Source organism: Lepeophtheirus salmonis, chromosome 7 (genome assembly GCF_016086655.4).
Source record: "Lepeophtheirus salmonis chromosome 7, UVic_Lsal_1.4, whole genome shotgun sequence".
In the NCBI taxonomy this organism is placed as follows: domain Eukaryota; kingdom Metazoa; phylum Arthropoda; class Copepoda; order Siphonostomatoida; family Caligidae; genus Lepeophtheirus; species Lepeophtheirus salmonis.
The window spans coordinates 12,668,710-12,685,811 of NC_052137.2; the positions used below are offsets into that span (position 1 = coordinate 12,668,710).

Here is a 17,102-nt window from a genome sequence, read left to right on the forward strand (position 1 = left end):
GATGAAGGACCGAACTTTATAAGTTTTATGACTGATTTTCATGACTGAACTAGACTAGTCCGATACTGTACGGGACTGCAGTTTTCAATTCTAAATAAAGACCAAAACAACAATAGGTGTCAGTACATTGGCGACCAATTGGTATCCTTATATAAAAGCGCCTGACAGTCTATTATAAAAATTGTAAGTACCTCGGCGCCTGTGATACTTTACAGACGCCTACTATATTTGATGATTACCCCCTCCCTGGCCCTAAATATATATTAATATATAATATGTAGCTAATTTTAGCAAAAGTAATCATTATCATTTTTTAATTAAAAAGTCTTGCTCCGTACTTCACCTTGCGCTCTCTAAAATACTCAGCCCTACCATTAAACATTACTACTAATAGCTAACTATATTATTTATGAAGTACTTTTGTGTTCTAATTTGCTATTTATATATGAGAACAAATTAGAAAAAAACATCATTTTGTTACAATCGTTAGTACTTATAAATTACTAGCTAAGGGTTACCCAGCGTTGCTCGGGTCAAAGAGGGAGGAGTGGGAAATCAATTTGACATTAGTTTCTATTTTTTTCTTCTTAATGATTTGACCCCTTCAGAGTGGGCCAGTATTATAATATAGCGCTTATATAATATATATATAGTGTATGTATATGTGTAATTATGAATTTAAAAAAAAAAAATGTGTTATAAACTTACAAATAATATCTTGACATTTATACATATCTACAACTCCAATATTTTAATGAAAATCTATTTTTTTACAACTGAAAAAAGCAAAATTCTAGTTATTTATGTTATTTTTTACCCATAAATTTTTTGAATAATTTAAAGTTGTATTTATTCAAGTAGTTGTTTTTGAAATATCAGAAACTTTATAATTTATAACACCCCCCTATCTTGTCTCCTTGATCTCCAAAAAACAGTTTTTGTGTTTTGGGCAACGAATAAGCCCCCCTTAAATGATCTACCCCCCAAAAAAAAAAAAACCCGTCCTATTGTTAGTCTGAATAGGCTCAAAAGAGGCACCCTTACAAAATTTTAGCCTTCTACGTTCAACGGTGTGGCCACCCATAAAGGACACAAAAACTCTATTTTATATATATGTAGTGAATACAAATCAAATCGGTGCATCTCTTAATTAATGTTGTTTTGATTTCTATAATTTGAGACTATTATTTTCCTTTTCCGTTTAAGAGTAGTGTGCGAAATATAGTATCGATAAGACGTTATCAATTGTGTTTAATTATTTAATGACTAATAATCTACATTGGTGATCGCGACAAGTTAGCATTTCAACTTTTCCCTATCTCTACGCGCAATGACTATACCTGAAGACGCCGAACCTACATTGGAACAAGAAAAGCCGGTGCATTGGCTGAAACTCCCATCAACTCGCACATTTCAACAGTCGTGCAAGTTAAACTGCTTGAATTCTAGATAAGCGCCCCACAAATGTGGTTTGCCCTGGTTGTGGCTATATTTAACTCGAGAAAAATAACCTCTTCTGAGACTTAATTTATGTAGTCGGTACCCTCAAACAGGAAGTGGCTACAGAGGCACAGGATCTCATTATTAATACCCCAACTGTAGATCTGTTCAAAGCCTTGCAAGATGCTCCCATTGATCGTCTTTCGGCATCCAAGCAACGACGACTATAACGAATCCTGATAACAGAATAATTAGGAGACAAAAAGTATTCTCAATTACTGCGTAGGATGCGTCAGCTGGTGGGTACAGCCTCCATCCACGACAATATTTTAAAGACATTTGTACATCGTTTACCTACTACAGTCGCTACTGCAGTAGCGACAGTTGTCTCGACTTCGACAACTAACTTGGAGGAGCTAGCTGCATTCGTAGAAAAAGTGATGGAGGTATCAACGCCTAGTATTTTTACGGTTAGTAGATCTCCATCTTCAGAATTCCAACGACTCGAAAAGAAAATTAAAGGGTTGGAGCAAGATATCCCCTCACTCGCAATGAAGGAACGCAATGGAAGAATCAAATCAATTCAACGCTACACGATCAGGACTATGATTTTACCACTAACAGTTTGTTTAAAAACAAGCAGATGTAAAAGCTTGTGCTCTTGGACGGAAAATGGGAACAGGGTGATGCAATGGTAACAAACATGCCCTCTTCAACCAACAGTCGTATTTTCTTTATCAGGAACATATTATCAAAGTAACAATTTCTAGTGAATACTGGAGCTGAATTAAGTGTTATAGAGGCGACTCCAGTAGATCGGAAACAATGCCAAAGAGGAGCATCTTTGGCAGTAAACACTTCACCCATAGCTACATATAGTATTCTTTGAAGATACTACTACAAACACTGTTACTAACATCTCAAGTTTTGTAGATCATTTACCGATTACCATGTCATCTTTAGCTCCTACGAGACAACAACAAGGACCTTGGTACATTCCCTGTGAATTTGCAAATGCATCGCATGTTTTTATTAGATCTCCACCTATAACCAAAGCGCACGACTCACTTTATCTAGGTGTTTCAAGGTTATTGAATGCACGGACAAAACTCTTAAAATCGACAAAGATAGGATGGACAAAGACATCAGCATCCATCGTGTTAAGCCAGCATTCATGCCATCAGAGCTTACACCAATAACGAATCCAAAGACCCCGAGCCTAAACAACGTCATCTAGTCGTCGAGTCAAGTTCCATTCTAGAATGAAAGATTAACCGTCCAGCACACTGGTGGGAATGCAAATCAAACCGGCACATCACTTAATCATTGTTGTTTTTAGTTATATTATTTGAAACTATTCTTTTCCTTTTCTGTTTAAGAGTAGTGTACAAAATATAGTATCAATAAGACGTTATCAAGTGTCTTTAATTATTTAATGACTAATAGTCTACATATATACAAATAATATCTATAATCATTCGTGAAATATTTTATTTGTTAGAAAATTACATTTTTTCCCCTTGTTATCTGTTAAGCTCATTTAAAATTGTTACGTAAAATATTTCTTGATATGTTTTTTCGGCTCTAAGGGTTCTAATTATAACTGACTAGGATTTTACTTTTTTTTCATACTGATTTTAAGCATTAGTTGGTAAAAAATGATATAAAGACACATAAGAACTAGAAGGGATTTAAGACTTGTAGAATTGGGATTTGTATACGTTAAAAATAATTTTATTTAAAAAAAATTATAGCTATTGCGTGATCAATTAATAGAGAGTAAGCCTTCACTGGTACATAATCACAATTGAGTACAACACACCAGTTAACATTGAAAAAAATGACGTATATTAATTCAAATGATATTTCATATTGGGTGTGTTTAGACTTTAAATGCTAATAAAAAATGAACTTTGGATCTTCGATTGAATGTGTAATACATTGTACAAATAGTTAATAAAGACATAGACAGAAGGAAGACTTGGTAATTTTGAGTAGTGGTCAGACAATTAATCGGAGAATCGGATGCTTTTCTAGAATCGGCATTGGTAAAATATGGTGTAATTTCCTGTTCGAAGCCAGGCAGTCAGAATGTCTTGGAACTTAATGAACGTTGAACAATTAATTTTCGCTTAGCGGGTAAATAAAATTCTAGATAATTTTTTTCTAATTTGAACTTGTTTATTACTCGCTAGAGAATATTATTTATGAATTTGAGCACCTTCAGCTTTAATGTCACACTCCAGGCGTCCCAGAACGCTTTGCAAACGTAATACCATAGTACTTCGACACTAATCGCCACTCTTTCTCCCCTGATTGTTTAGAGACTCAATATCGCTGACACATTTTCTACTGTCCTTACTTTCAATTCGCCACCAGATTCTGTAATCAAGGGGATTCTTGTCGGAGCTATGCCGTGGCCAGAAGTCCTTCAGCCAGAACTTCATTTTTTTTCTCCATCCAATCCTGTAAGATTTTTGCCGTATGTGCAGTAGCCCTTTCTGTTGAAAGCAATAATCGGCATTATTGGATTGCTTTGTGATTTTACTAACCTAGGAAAGCCTTTTTATTTGCAAAATCATCAAGTGATCCTTGCTAGTCAATCTGTATTCAACAGGTAACCAAATTGGCTTTATTTTATTACCTTCAGATGAAACAATACCTAGCATCAATACTGAGGTCGGATTTTTGGAGGTAGTCACTTCACGGAGGTTTCAGTTGACTCCTCCCAACCATAACGTCCGATCATCTTGTCTATTGTAATCGGATCCACTGTAAATTTCTTCTCGTCTGAGAAGAACAAAAATCGGTTTCCGTGATACCTCAGGTTATTGCTTATTAGCTTATTGCACCGATCAAATCTTTTTTTTTTGTTGCTTGAGAAAGGGTCGTTAATATGTTGGAAAGACTTTTCGCCAGTTTTTTTAATGGCATTGGAACTGTGGAACAGCTGACCGACCGTTTCTTCGCCAAGTATGTAATCTTCGGATTTTTCAAAACAGTTTTTTTTCTTTTTTTCAGCCTTTAATTTATTCAGCGTTCCGCTTCTATGGCGATCACAGATGTATTCATCATTGTTGAGCTTAACCCTGACCCTTCGGATGGTGGTTCCACAGACATTAAGGTTCTTTACAACACAGGAATTGCTAAATCCGGCGTGGACGAAACGAGTCACTCATGTTTTTATTTATTACTTTTTTAAGCTATGGAAGACATGTATGAAATATTTTCCTCAAGATACAGGAAACGATCATGTGAATTTATGACTTTTGTATTATAATTTTGTAAAATATCGTAACCAAATAATTTATGCTCAAAAACTGGGAAGGAACAAAAATAAAACACAAGCGGTCAGTACGGGAATTGTTATCTTAGTGCGATAAGTCTCATATCTGAACTCTACCGAACGCTCCTAAACGTTTAGGATCATTTTACTGTGCTGTCTTAGCCAGCGTACTTATTATACTCTAACTAGTGATCGTTTTAGGTAAGTAAAAATATAATAAGATGTTAAATAGTCTTAAGAGCGTTAGTAGTGTCCTAATCGGGAATTTTTATTAGAATTGGTACCAAAATCAGATTTTTTTTTTTTTTTTGCTTAACCCTCATCACTAATTTTGAGTGAGAATTTTAATGTTTGAATCTTGAAATAACTAATGTATAAATAAGTAAAAAGAACCCTGATATTTTTAGATAAATTTGAGATTTCCATATAGGATCAAATCTAAATAGTCCTGTAACACGACTAATATCCTTGGAGGGGCACAGGCACTTACTAAGATTTTTATTTTTTCAGGTGGTCTAGCCTGAGATTTTTATTTATGAAATTTTGAAATGTCCTTATTTCTGTACAAGCCCAAAATTTGATTTTTTCTATCTGCTCCCCTAAAATTGGCAATTATAATAAATTCAAATTTTGGGGAGTTTTAGAAAAAAAAATAATTAAAAAATATCCATTTTTTAGTAGATTAAAATTTGTTGTATATTGAGCAAGGCACCCCGTAGTTACAATAGCTGGTAGAAAAAAACAGTGGATATCTATTATTATTTTTAATTAGGTGGCGTCAATATAAATTTGTCAAAGATTTGATTTCGTAAATTTGTAGATGCACACGTAAATATATATATATTATAGATTCTACTTTTCTATAATATTATAGTAATAAAGATTTTTACTCGTCTATTAATTGTATTTAGTATTATATGATTATACAGTTTGCAGAGTCAATAAATTGATCCTTCTGTTAAGTATATATAAATACTCGTATAGCATTAATGATTCAATATTTTTTTTTTTCAATCTATTATAATTTTTAAATATATATACTCGTATATCATTATCAAAGTTTGTTTGAATTACATATTATAGAACTGATAATACACAAGAAAACAATTAGAGGGGAAGATTTTGTACAAATAATCAAATTTATCTTTTGGGCGCAAAATCCAAAACTTATCTCAGTTTCTCTCTCAATTGTTTGAATTCTGAAATATCTGGGATTATATTAATTCGGGACTATTATTGTTCAAAATCATTTTTACCCTTAAACCAATCACCAAATTAAAAGGAGGATTAATAAAACTCATGTAAAAGTGTTTTTATTGATTATATATCTTGTTTTGAAGTCGACATATTTCCATTTTTAGGATGAAAAATGATGAAAAACAACACTCTTCCTTTGGAACTCTATAACTTATTCCTCATTCATAGTGATAAGGAAAATCATAGCTTATATTATAGAACATATACAATATTTAATTCTAAAAAAAAAAATAACTACTTAAAAAGAAATCACCTCCAAGGATTTTGATAGATTTTGTATTTTTTAAGTGATCCATAGAGATAAAGTTTATAGATAGATGATACTGAGAAATCCCAAGGGAAATTGTTTGACATTGCGACAGCAGACGAGAGTCTATAAAGATAGTTGACCCTATAAATTGAAACACATACTATTTCCCGATATAAGGCTCTAACAATTTTATCAAATTAAAGGCATAATTTACATTTCATTGGTCATTACATCTCATAATTACTACATGGATATTTTATTTAAATAAGATAGATAAATATATTTTTCCAATTTAGACATGCCGATTTGTGTGGCCTATAATTTTACCTCCATAGTGTTAACTTTTGCAAAGTATAGGTTTTAAGAAAAATAATTAGACCTTTCAGTCTATTAATGATCATGTCTTTGATTAATCTTCTGAATATCTATGAGTGAGAGGATTCACTGGATCAATGTTCTGAACATAGTCACCAAACATATTCATATGATTGATTTTTCTTACTTATTCACTCAAAATATAGTTACTAATGATAATTTACAAAATGATTAATGTTACATCTATTAACTAGTGATAAAATAGCTAGATATGTTGATTTGGTCAATGATAAGCCATACCGCCCCCCCCCCCTCTGCCAGTTCTCTTACAATTCTAATTGAATAAAATAGGAGACTGGGTGTGCCATATATAAATATAATAATGTAAGAGATTAGGTATTATCGGAACATTAATACTATACATAAACTATAGTCATAAAATTTAAATATATATTTTAAAAAATTGAGTAAATGAAGCGACAAATTTTAAATTTAGTTGTGCTTTTCATTTTTTTAGATCGATCTTCATTAATTAAAGATGGAAATGCTTTATGTTTTTTAAGAATTAGGACAAAAAAAGAGATCTGAGATACTTTATCCTCAACAAGAAATGCTCGGATAATGATAAGATGAAAATTTATCCTAAGAAGAGAACCAAGTTAAGTTAAGCTTCATACGAGAGTGGTATCGACTCCTTCCTTGGGTAGAAATGTATCCGTCTATATACAACAATGATGAATATATTCAAGTGTTGAAACTATGACGGTATCCATTCACTATCATATTAAGATAAAAGGCTCTGGATGTGAAATATAAAATAAAGATATGTCAATTACAATTACGTACTACAATAATATGAAGTTATTACAATAATATGGAAAAATATATTTAAAAAAAACGCATTTAAATAATTGAATCGTTCAACTCAGATAACTTTGAGATTTAGATGTGCTTTAAATTTGACAAGTACTGAGATTCTTCATTCATTAAGACTTGAAAAAGTTGACTTCTATGTTATCCAAGAGTTGGAACCAAAAGAATATAGAGGAAATCAAAGGAAGATAGTTCTAACTTGATCATCTATCTCAACAGATGTTCCGTATTCTATTTTGATTATTATTATTTATTACAAAGTATGACGTTATGAAATTAACATTGAAATCCTACATAATATTAAGATAATGTTGTCTATTTGCTAGTACACTACCATACAAAACGGGATCACTTAAAAAAATACAAAACCAAAAAAAAACTTTTGGAGAAGCATATTTTTTCAATAGAACGTTTTTAAAATTATACATTGAATATTTTTCTTTAATATAAGCTATGATAATTTTCATACCTGTGGATGATGAATAAGTTATAAGGGTCTCAAGAAGAGTATCGTTTTTCATCATTTCTCAGCCTAAGAATTTGTCACGACGATTTAACCAATCAGCTACAGGCACCTGTGAGAGGAAGAAAATAAGCACAACTAAATCACTTTCAATTATAGGAAGGACATACAGGCTGGAATTAATTCGATATAGATCCCAATTACACTGTAAGGCTACCATTTATAACCCCAGAGCAAATCCTCATTGTTACTCTCCGTCTTTCATGAGCACACCCACTAGTTATTACTTTTTAATTAGAAAATTCCGTTTTCAAGAATAAACAATAAGCTTTGGAAACAGCTTTGGAAAATGAAAAACCCTGTTCAGGTTGCCAACTAAAAAATAAACGCTACACTTTCTTGTATATATTTTATAAGCCTCTGTCAATTGGGTAAAAGTGTTGTTCGACTCAAAGTAGAATTGAGGATCAACATCAGAGTAATTCTTATTTCCTTATCCCCCTCCTCACAGTTGATCCTACCTAAACTATTGAAACGTCAAGACAGCTAAGATACTCTTCTCTGATTCTTCAAATTGCCAGGGTTGATTTTCAACTCTCATAATCTTTATCCTCTTTGTGACTTTGAAAACAATTTATTGAGTGTACTTCATTTTTAATCTGTTTTTAATGCATGTATTGTCCATTATTCAATATTCATTCTCGTTTGTACTAGCTTAAAACTAGTTCCACCAATAATTTCTAATTTGTTGCCCTTTTGATATAAATTATGGTACAATACGCCCACTCAAATGGCCAATGAATTAGAGATTCTTTGTGAAACTAGTTATGAGTGAAGCAAAATAATTTATGTAGAAGATATCAATTTTAGATGAACACTGGTAAATAAAAATTAAATTTTAGATGATAACTGTGTATTGAATGTCCTTCGATACTAACTACTAAATAAAATAAGCTTTAATTAATTAATCTAATTTTGAATGATTTAATTAGTCAAAGTTCTATATATTTTATTAAATCTACAAAAACTAATATTTAATAAAGTAAAATAAGGTATCCCTATTCATTAATTAGGATTATGAAATAATAAACCATAATTATTCTCAATTAACAATAAGGAATGTAAAAAACTATAACTATTTAAATTTTGTCAAATGGAATAAAATTTTCCACTATTATTTATTTATTTATGTCATATGATCATAAATATCTATATGCCCATCATAAAACCGTCACTGCATATCAAAACATCACTGTATGGTGTATAATGTCATAGGCCGTTAAAGGGTCCATGGCCTCCCACTTTTTTTATAATTTACAATTATCAAAACTCAACAAAACAAATGTACTTTTTTAAGTACAATAATTAGCCCATTGCCCCCACTTTCAAAAATAGTACACGGAGCCTGATTATTTTATACATTTGCAAATAATTTATAAAATTACGTAATATGTAATTACTACGCATATAAATAATTAATCATTTTTTAAATAAACCTTGGACTACTATTGTTGGTCTCCTTCAACCTCAAATATACAGTCTACGTAAGCAATTTGTACAGTTTTTGATACTAAGATTTAAATCAACTTCATCAAGTACAACATGCATATAATATTAGGAGTATTTTTTATTATAACTATACCATATAATATCAACAATTATTTATCAAAATGACCTATTTCTGCAACCACTACGGACTCCAGCCTCAAGACCTTGCACACCTTAATGACGTAGTCATTGGACATAACAGCCGACTTCTTCTCAAGAGAGGCATTCAGAAAATCAACATTAAAGTGAGGAACTTTCCAGGACTTGTTCTGCACGAAGCTCCATATTCTATAGTCCTGTGGTGAGTCGGCCGGTAATGAAGAGAGGGGCACAAGTTTGGAGGTCAAATAAGTTTTCCTTACACCAAGCTTGAGTTGTTATGTCCTTAAGTAATGAGTCTTTTTGCACAGATTAATTTTTTTCGGAGTAGTTGACATCCACTCAGGGCTTCACAATATCATTCATCACCTCCTGATACTCCTTGGCTTCAATTTCAAAGGCCACAAGGGTAAAATAGTCTTCAGTGGCAATCTTGTTGAGTCCTTAACTTCCCGTCTTCATGGAGAGTGTCTCGCCACAGTTATTGGGCCTCCTGACCTTAAATACAAGCTCAATAGAGTAATTAACAATATCCGCGACTTCCTTTACTAAGTGACTGGCGCGGAGAATATCTGCAATCTTTTGCCTCCATTGTCATTACTTGTTGACATATTGCGAAACAATAATATAGTGTATGAGAGCTGATAAGTTTTGGAATTTTTTTGTTAAATAGCCCAACATCAATTGTAAGTAATAATGGTGTTATGGAGCTCTAATTGGTGGAGTACGATTTGCTTACCCACACTGTAAAGAAAAAGAGATAATTTTTTTTTTTAGATTTTATCTTATAATATATCATGTAGGTCCAATAAGGGATATCAAATATATGTATGTTGGTACTTCTAATAAAATAAATTGGAAAAATAAAAACAATGATTTTTTTATCTTTCTTTTCTAATGTTTCACTGAAACATGGACAATAATATATATTTGTAGTAAATATACTTTTTATGTAAATTAATACATGTACATATATATTTAGATAACAGGGTACTATTTACGTGAGTCCCGTAAGTAAAAGGGATGATAATGCCTGATTTAGTGGAACAAAGTGTCGCCCTATTTGCAAAAATTGAGTCCAACTCAAAAGCAGCTCAAAGATTGAACAAGATTTGAAGCATCAAGAGTTGACATGGTCAAGGATTTACCAAAAGAGATAAGGAACAGAGTAAAAACCTCTACACCTCATACCTCTGTAAGGGGTGTGTGTATCAGGCAAATGAGGGAGAGAAGAAGCGGAAACAACGAAATCCATCAAGCAGAGAGAGGAAGAGAGGGGGAAGTAAAACAAAAAATATTTCATGCCTATTAGATTAATACAGATGAACATAAACGGGCTCTCTTCTCCCCCCCCAAAAAAAGGGAGGGGGAGATTGCTTAAATATGAATGGGAGTTTGTCCGTCAGAAGTATAGATTATGGTTCCCAAGTGCAATTTCATCTCAATATAGATATCCTTCGAGGGGTGTGACGATATTGACCTTGGAAAGATTTTGATGCATATTATATAGAAAGAGGAGAGGTTGTAAATTCGGTCACAATGCCATTAAACAGAACACGAAACTCAATATACATTATGGATGTTTACATATCGTCGCTTGATACAAAATTCCTAACAAAAACTTGAGAGATATGGACTTAATACCTGAAAAAGATATTGATGAATAATAAGTGTGGCTGAAAAATATGGTAAAAATTTTACATCCCTATTGGGTTACAAAAACAGTGGGTACCTAAGTGAATGGATTTTTTTATAAATAAAATGATGCATATAGCTGATATTATGAATAATTACAAGCCAAATTTTGAAAGGGGAAACGCCAAAAACTCAACAAAATATCGAATAGATCACCTTTATATCAGAGCCAATATTGGGGTTAAAGATAAAAATTGATAGAATATCGCTCAAAGAACTGTCGGACCACTTCTTTCACGAAGCACTGCTTCAGGAGGAAGACTCCATAAAGAAAACTAATAGATGGAAAATAAATAAGAAACTCTTAGAAGAAGTAGACGTCCTAAGAAATCTGAAGGAAGCTGTAGAAATTATTGAACAGGACCTAGAACCTGGATAGAATATTAGAAAGGCTTTAAATAAGTTCTACAAAAGACAAAAAAAATATATATTAAATAGGTCGGGTGCCGAAAGGCTAATGAAAGAAGGAAAAAAGAAGTACAACGAAGGGGTACCAGAAATAACCAAATTCCTGGTTGAATTATATATTGAATATTCTTTTGGAAAATGGGCCTGAACAATGAACAAAAAAAAAGCTCTTTTTCCTATGAAAAAAAATGTACAAAAAATTGAAAACTGGAGGCCGGTAACTATATTGGAAATCGAATATAAAATTTACAGTGTATGTCTGACGGAATGTATCAAACCCAGACACTCCCTTTGGCTGTAGAAAAAAGACATGGAAGATGTAGTAATGTCTCTCTGATCGATTGTTGAATGCTCCAAGCAGAGAACTCAAGGTTTTGCTTTTCTCTTCTTGGATTTTAAAAAAGTTTACGATTCTATAGAACATTGATTTTCTATTAAGTGAGATGAAAAATATAGGATTTCCTCAATTATATTGCAACACAATTGAAAATATATTATCCTACGCAAGAGTAATCATTGATATCGAAGGTGACCAAGTAGTAGAATTGCAAAGAGGAATGCGTCAAGGGGATCCCATCAGTTCCAGTCTCTTTTCATTGGCAGTGAGAACCGTACATAGAAAAATGGAGGATATAGCATTAGAGGGAATGGTCATGGGAAGCAGGAAATTAACGAACCAGTTTTTGCAAACGATTGCACAGTGATACTAAGTAGCGACAAATTCGAGGAAGAAAAAGCTAGTCACGAGATGCTCCTGAAAGAATGGGAAGAGAGTCTGGCCTGGTTATTAATGATACAAAAAACACAGATATTGCCAAACTCAAGAGAAAAAATAAACAAAATTAGCGCTACTTATCTAGTTCAAAAGTACTGGTCCTTGGAAATGTGATTTCAATGGAGAAATGGATATCCCAGAGGATACATCAGATAGATGAGAGGATATCTCACTGAATAATAGAAATCTACAGGCACAACCCAGGTGTTCTTGAAATAATAAACTGTTGGAAAATGACAATACACTCAAGAATATCACTTTCTTCGATGCACCCATTTCGACAAATGAAGGGCACATGATTGGAAGAGAAAGAGTGTAGAGTTTGTGGGCCCTCCAAAATCAATCAGTTATACGGGACTCTTCTTACCAAAGGCTAGAAGGGACTCGGAATGATGGACCTAAAGTTGCACTGTGAAATTTCTCTTGATGCAAGGGAGCACATCTTGTTGATTTTCCTTGAAACCCCTCTACGTGGAAGCATGCAGAGGGACCATCACAAATATGGTGAAATCATGTCCATGAAAGGACTTAAAGCCATCCTCAAGCTGTATTAGAGGTCAGAGGGAGCAAATGGTCCATTATTTGGAAACTCAGAGGTCAAAATAGATAGGTCTTCCAAAAATATTAGAGAGGAGCTAGGTTTTAGCATCATAAATGATGTTATGACCAAGGACAAAATTAGCCGTCCAATCATGCGTATGCTACGCGATTCCCTCCTAAGAGTCTTCAACAACAAAAAAACAACAACTTCTGCTTAGAATAGTGCTATATGTTGATAATAAAACAGTAAGTAGGGGTTAGAAAAAGAGACCCTCCATACGACCTCTGCAATGCTATAAAATACACAACAATGAATAGAATGTACCAGAAACAATATGTGATCTTCGATCCGTATCTCACTCCTAAGCTATAGAATACTCATTACATATTTATTTCTAGTAGTATATGCCTGAACAGTCTTAGCTGAGATACCGGGTAATGATTGTTTTATTTTTTAATTAGATCATTATTTTATTGATTTTACATTGGTTTAGTCAAAGCATTAACTTATTTGTCAGATCCTATTTTAGATCAAGTTTGTTCAAGTGAGGTGCTTTATTTTTTCTTTCTCACAACTTCCTTTTTGTGTGATTGTTTTATTTATATGTTTGTAGTGTCAATTTTTTCACGTTTCTAATACTGTTTAATAGTAGTAAATTATTACTTTAAAAAAAAATAACAAAAAACAAGGTACTATTTATGAATATTTATCCTTTCAGATTGCATGGTCTCAATAGATTCTACAAGTCTCCACATTATTATAACAACTATACGTGAGGAAAGTACAAATTTCATAGACAAGAGGAAGAATACATAGTGGTAAGAAAATGTATATCGTCGTTAACCCAACGTTGATTAGGATGGATGTTTATTGTCTCACACCACCTTCGTAGGACACTCTATTATCACATACAGTATATACATATACTTATGTATTTATTTAATAATAAAGTAATTTTTGGTTGATCTTCTCTTCATCTTTTAATTGATGAAGAGTAAACGAAAAAGAAGATTTGAAAGGAAAGAAGAGATACTAATGATCTGTAAATATGTCACGTACTGCTACTATACTTACTACTCATCAACACGAAATGAGAAGACAAAATCTTCATCATTATATACATACATAAATATGTTCAAGATTATCTTCATCGAATAAATATAATAACACAAGAGCAATTAAAACATTACATTCATTAAGAAGAGGCTCTACTTTTTACACAGATACAATCACAATATATATATAAAAGAAGAGATAGATACGTATTCATCAAAGGACTCATTAGTCATTCCCTAGATATGGCAATGCGAGAAGGTGGAGACTCTGTGGACTTTGACAACATTCTATCCCATATTGGGGAAATGGGTCGCTATCAGCTGACACTCTATTTACTTTTATGCATTCCAGCAACACTTCCAGCTGCTTTTCTCGCATTCAATCAGGAAAGTCTTTTGATTACTTAGATTTTAATGTAGGCTTTCAAAATATGTAGTTCAAAATGAGTTGCTTTTGTTTTGCATTGAAGGTCTTTTGTTTATTGCCTATGTGTATTTAGGGTTGAAGGGAAAATCTATGCAATGAGAGGGTTTACAGGAATGATTATTTTGTATTACAGGTTTTTATATCAGCTGAACCCCAGCATTGGTGTAAAGTAGGAGCACTCTTGGACTATAGGGATAGCTATCATAATATATCCTCTGAGCATATAAAAAGGATATCAATTCCAAAATTGAGTAATGTGAGCAAAGACTATCACAAGTGCATCCGCTACGTTGTAAACTACACTGATTTGTACGTCCAAAATGGATACAAATGGCCGAATGAACCAAATATCAATTGGCCTACAGAAAAATGCATGGAAGGTTGGATTTACGATCGAAGTGAATTCAAGGACACACTTGTCACAGAGGTAATTTATTCATCTTTTTTGTTAGAAATGTTTACCTCCTGTTGTATTTGTATTTTTATTATTGAACAAGACTCATTTGTGATTTACCTGAAGCATAAATTATCTATTGCTTCCATTCTTTTTTTATGTTTTCCCTGTATTCTTTTATACTTGATTACATTTATTTATATAATTATCATATCTTCTAACTAATCCATTAAGTACATACATTAAAACTAAACTAAATACATTCCTATTAATTAGCTAAAACACATTTTTTAGCTCGACCTTGTTTGTGAAAAAAATTGGTGGCCTTCTACGAGTACAGCATTGTTCTACGTAGGCAGTCTCTTCGGAAATATTTTGTTTGGGCATATTGCTGACAAGTAGGTCCTGACTTCTTGAATACAACATTTCATTACTCATAACTTATTTTATTCACTTGGTTAGGTATGGAAGAAGAACCTCGTTTTTTATACTTCTATTTATGGAGGTCACCCTCGCAATAGCAACTTCATTTTCACCCAATTATGTAGTTTTTACAGTACTTAGAAGTATCAATGGCTTTACTTTCCCGGCTCTCTTTCAAATTCCTTTCATATTGAGTAAATCATTTTTTTAATTCACTTTAATTAATTATTAACACACATAAACTACATTTATCTACAAAAAATTTAAGTGTTCACCCCTAACAAGAAGCTTGAAGCTTAACTATCCCTCTTTGAGGGTCGGGAGGGGAGGGGGGTCAAATATGTTCTCCACCAAAAGACAATGGTTCTTTTTAAGCTTAAAATGTGAAAAAGTGAAAGTTCGTGGTCAAATTTTATTTTTATGTAACAACAATACAAAAGTTATAAGTTTTGTATTTTATAAAACAAAATTTATTTATAACTTTTGTTTTATACAAAAAATGTCAATCCATTTTTTTTTTTTTTATCTTTAATGAGGTGGAAAAGTTTGTTGGTATTTTTTGCATTTCCTAAAAATAATTATATAATCTCCTTTATAAAAGAAAAGTAATTCAAATTTCTTTATTTTTAAAAGCAATATTCAAAATGTCTCCTGAAAGAAAAAGTAACCACAAGAAAATAAAACTTTAAATTTAGGGGGTAAGTCAACAGCCTCCTTCCTCTGAAAGAAAAATCCTAGTCGAGGCATTATTTTATTTGCCTTAATTCCTCGGGTATAACTTTTTTTGACATATTTAAAATAAAGAACATTTTAATCTGGGGGGAGGGGGAAGAAAAGTTAGTTCCCAAATCACATTAAATATATGTTAAATGTCTTATTCGAGCAATTGCGATCGAATGAGTCGAGATCCCTCTCCTCCAATTATATATGCTTCGTTTGCCAAAGTGTCACTTTGTTGCAATTAACAAAGTTATTTCCTTGTTATTAAAAGGTAGCAATAATTGTATTTCAAATATTTGCTGTCACTGTCTCTATCTAATGTATCTATAGAAAGTATAATCGATTTTGAAGGAATTTCAAAATTAGTATTGTTTTGCTCTGTTGTTCTTTGTTTAATTTTTTTTTTTTTTTTTTTTTTTTTTACAAAAAAACGCAAATTTCCCCCAAAATAAATATTAATGAAAATTTCAAAGAAGTAATTTGAATTTTTTGCTTCAAATTTTCACAAACAGAAAGAGATCGAACATTTGCTGCACAAAAAGACATCCCCAAATATCAAGCCCCTAAAATAGGGGACGGATCACCCCAATCTTTAAATAATAATGTTTACTTGTAAATTCAAAATAATTATCAACCATTTCAGGCATTGAAATCATGGGACCAGGATACAGAACTTTTGCAGGGATGATGATTTGCTTGTTTTTCGCTGTTGCTCTTATGATCCTTGCAGGGCTTGCTTATATATTCAACTCTTGGTTCAGCTTAGCCCTTGCTACGTCAACTCCGTTTGTGCTTCTTTTTAGTTATTGGTTTTTTGTACCGGAGAGCCCAAGATGGCTTCTCAGCTACAATCGTGTTGAAGAAGCTGAAGTCATCATTCAAAGCATTGCAAAATGGAACAAAAAAGAGATTCCTGAAAATTTTGTGCAGATATTTATCGATGAGGTAAGAGGAACTGAATCATTTTTTTATTAGGTGTCCGAAGAGAACTCATTTTTCCTTTCATATATTAAAAATTGAAATAATTTGAGATGGTTAGTTATTGGATCAATATGCAATTATCAATTTGAAAATATTTTTGATGTACATAGTTATATAGATTGAATCCTTAGATCTATTTATGTATGTAATTC

The 17,102-nt window shown here is 32.4% G+C and overlaps 1 protein-coding gene across 1 annotated transcript in view; it reads left to right on the forward strand.

Annotated features, from left to right (window-relative positions):
• LOC121121363 (organic cation transporter protein) overlaps positions 1 to 17,102 on the forward strand; it is a 50,106-nt gene that overhangs the window by 18,958 nt on the left and 14,046 nt on the right. Inside the window, exons 2-6 of the mRNA XM_071889811.1 lie at positions 13,669 to 14,389; positions 14,563 to 14,859; positions 15,121 to 15,224; positions 15,289 to 15,443; positions 16,613 to 16,914. Coding sequence (XP_071745912.1) covers positions 14,249 to 14,389; positions 14,563 to 14,859; positions 15,121 to 15,224; positions 15,289 to 15,443; positions 16,613 to 16,914 — 999 coding nt within the window. The 5' untranslated portion in view covers positions 13,669 to 14,248. The remainder of the gene's footprint in view (positions 1 to 13,668; positions 14,390 to 14,562; positions 14,860 to 15,120; positions 15,225 to 15,288; positions 15,444 to 16,612; positions 16,915 to 17,102) is intronic.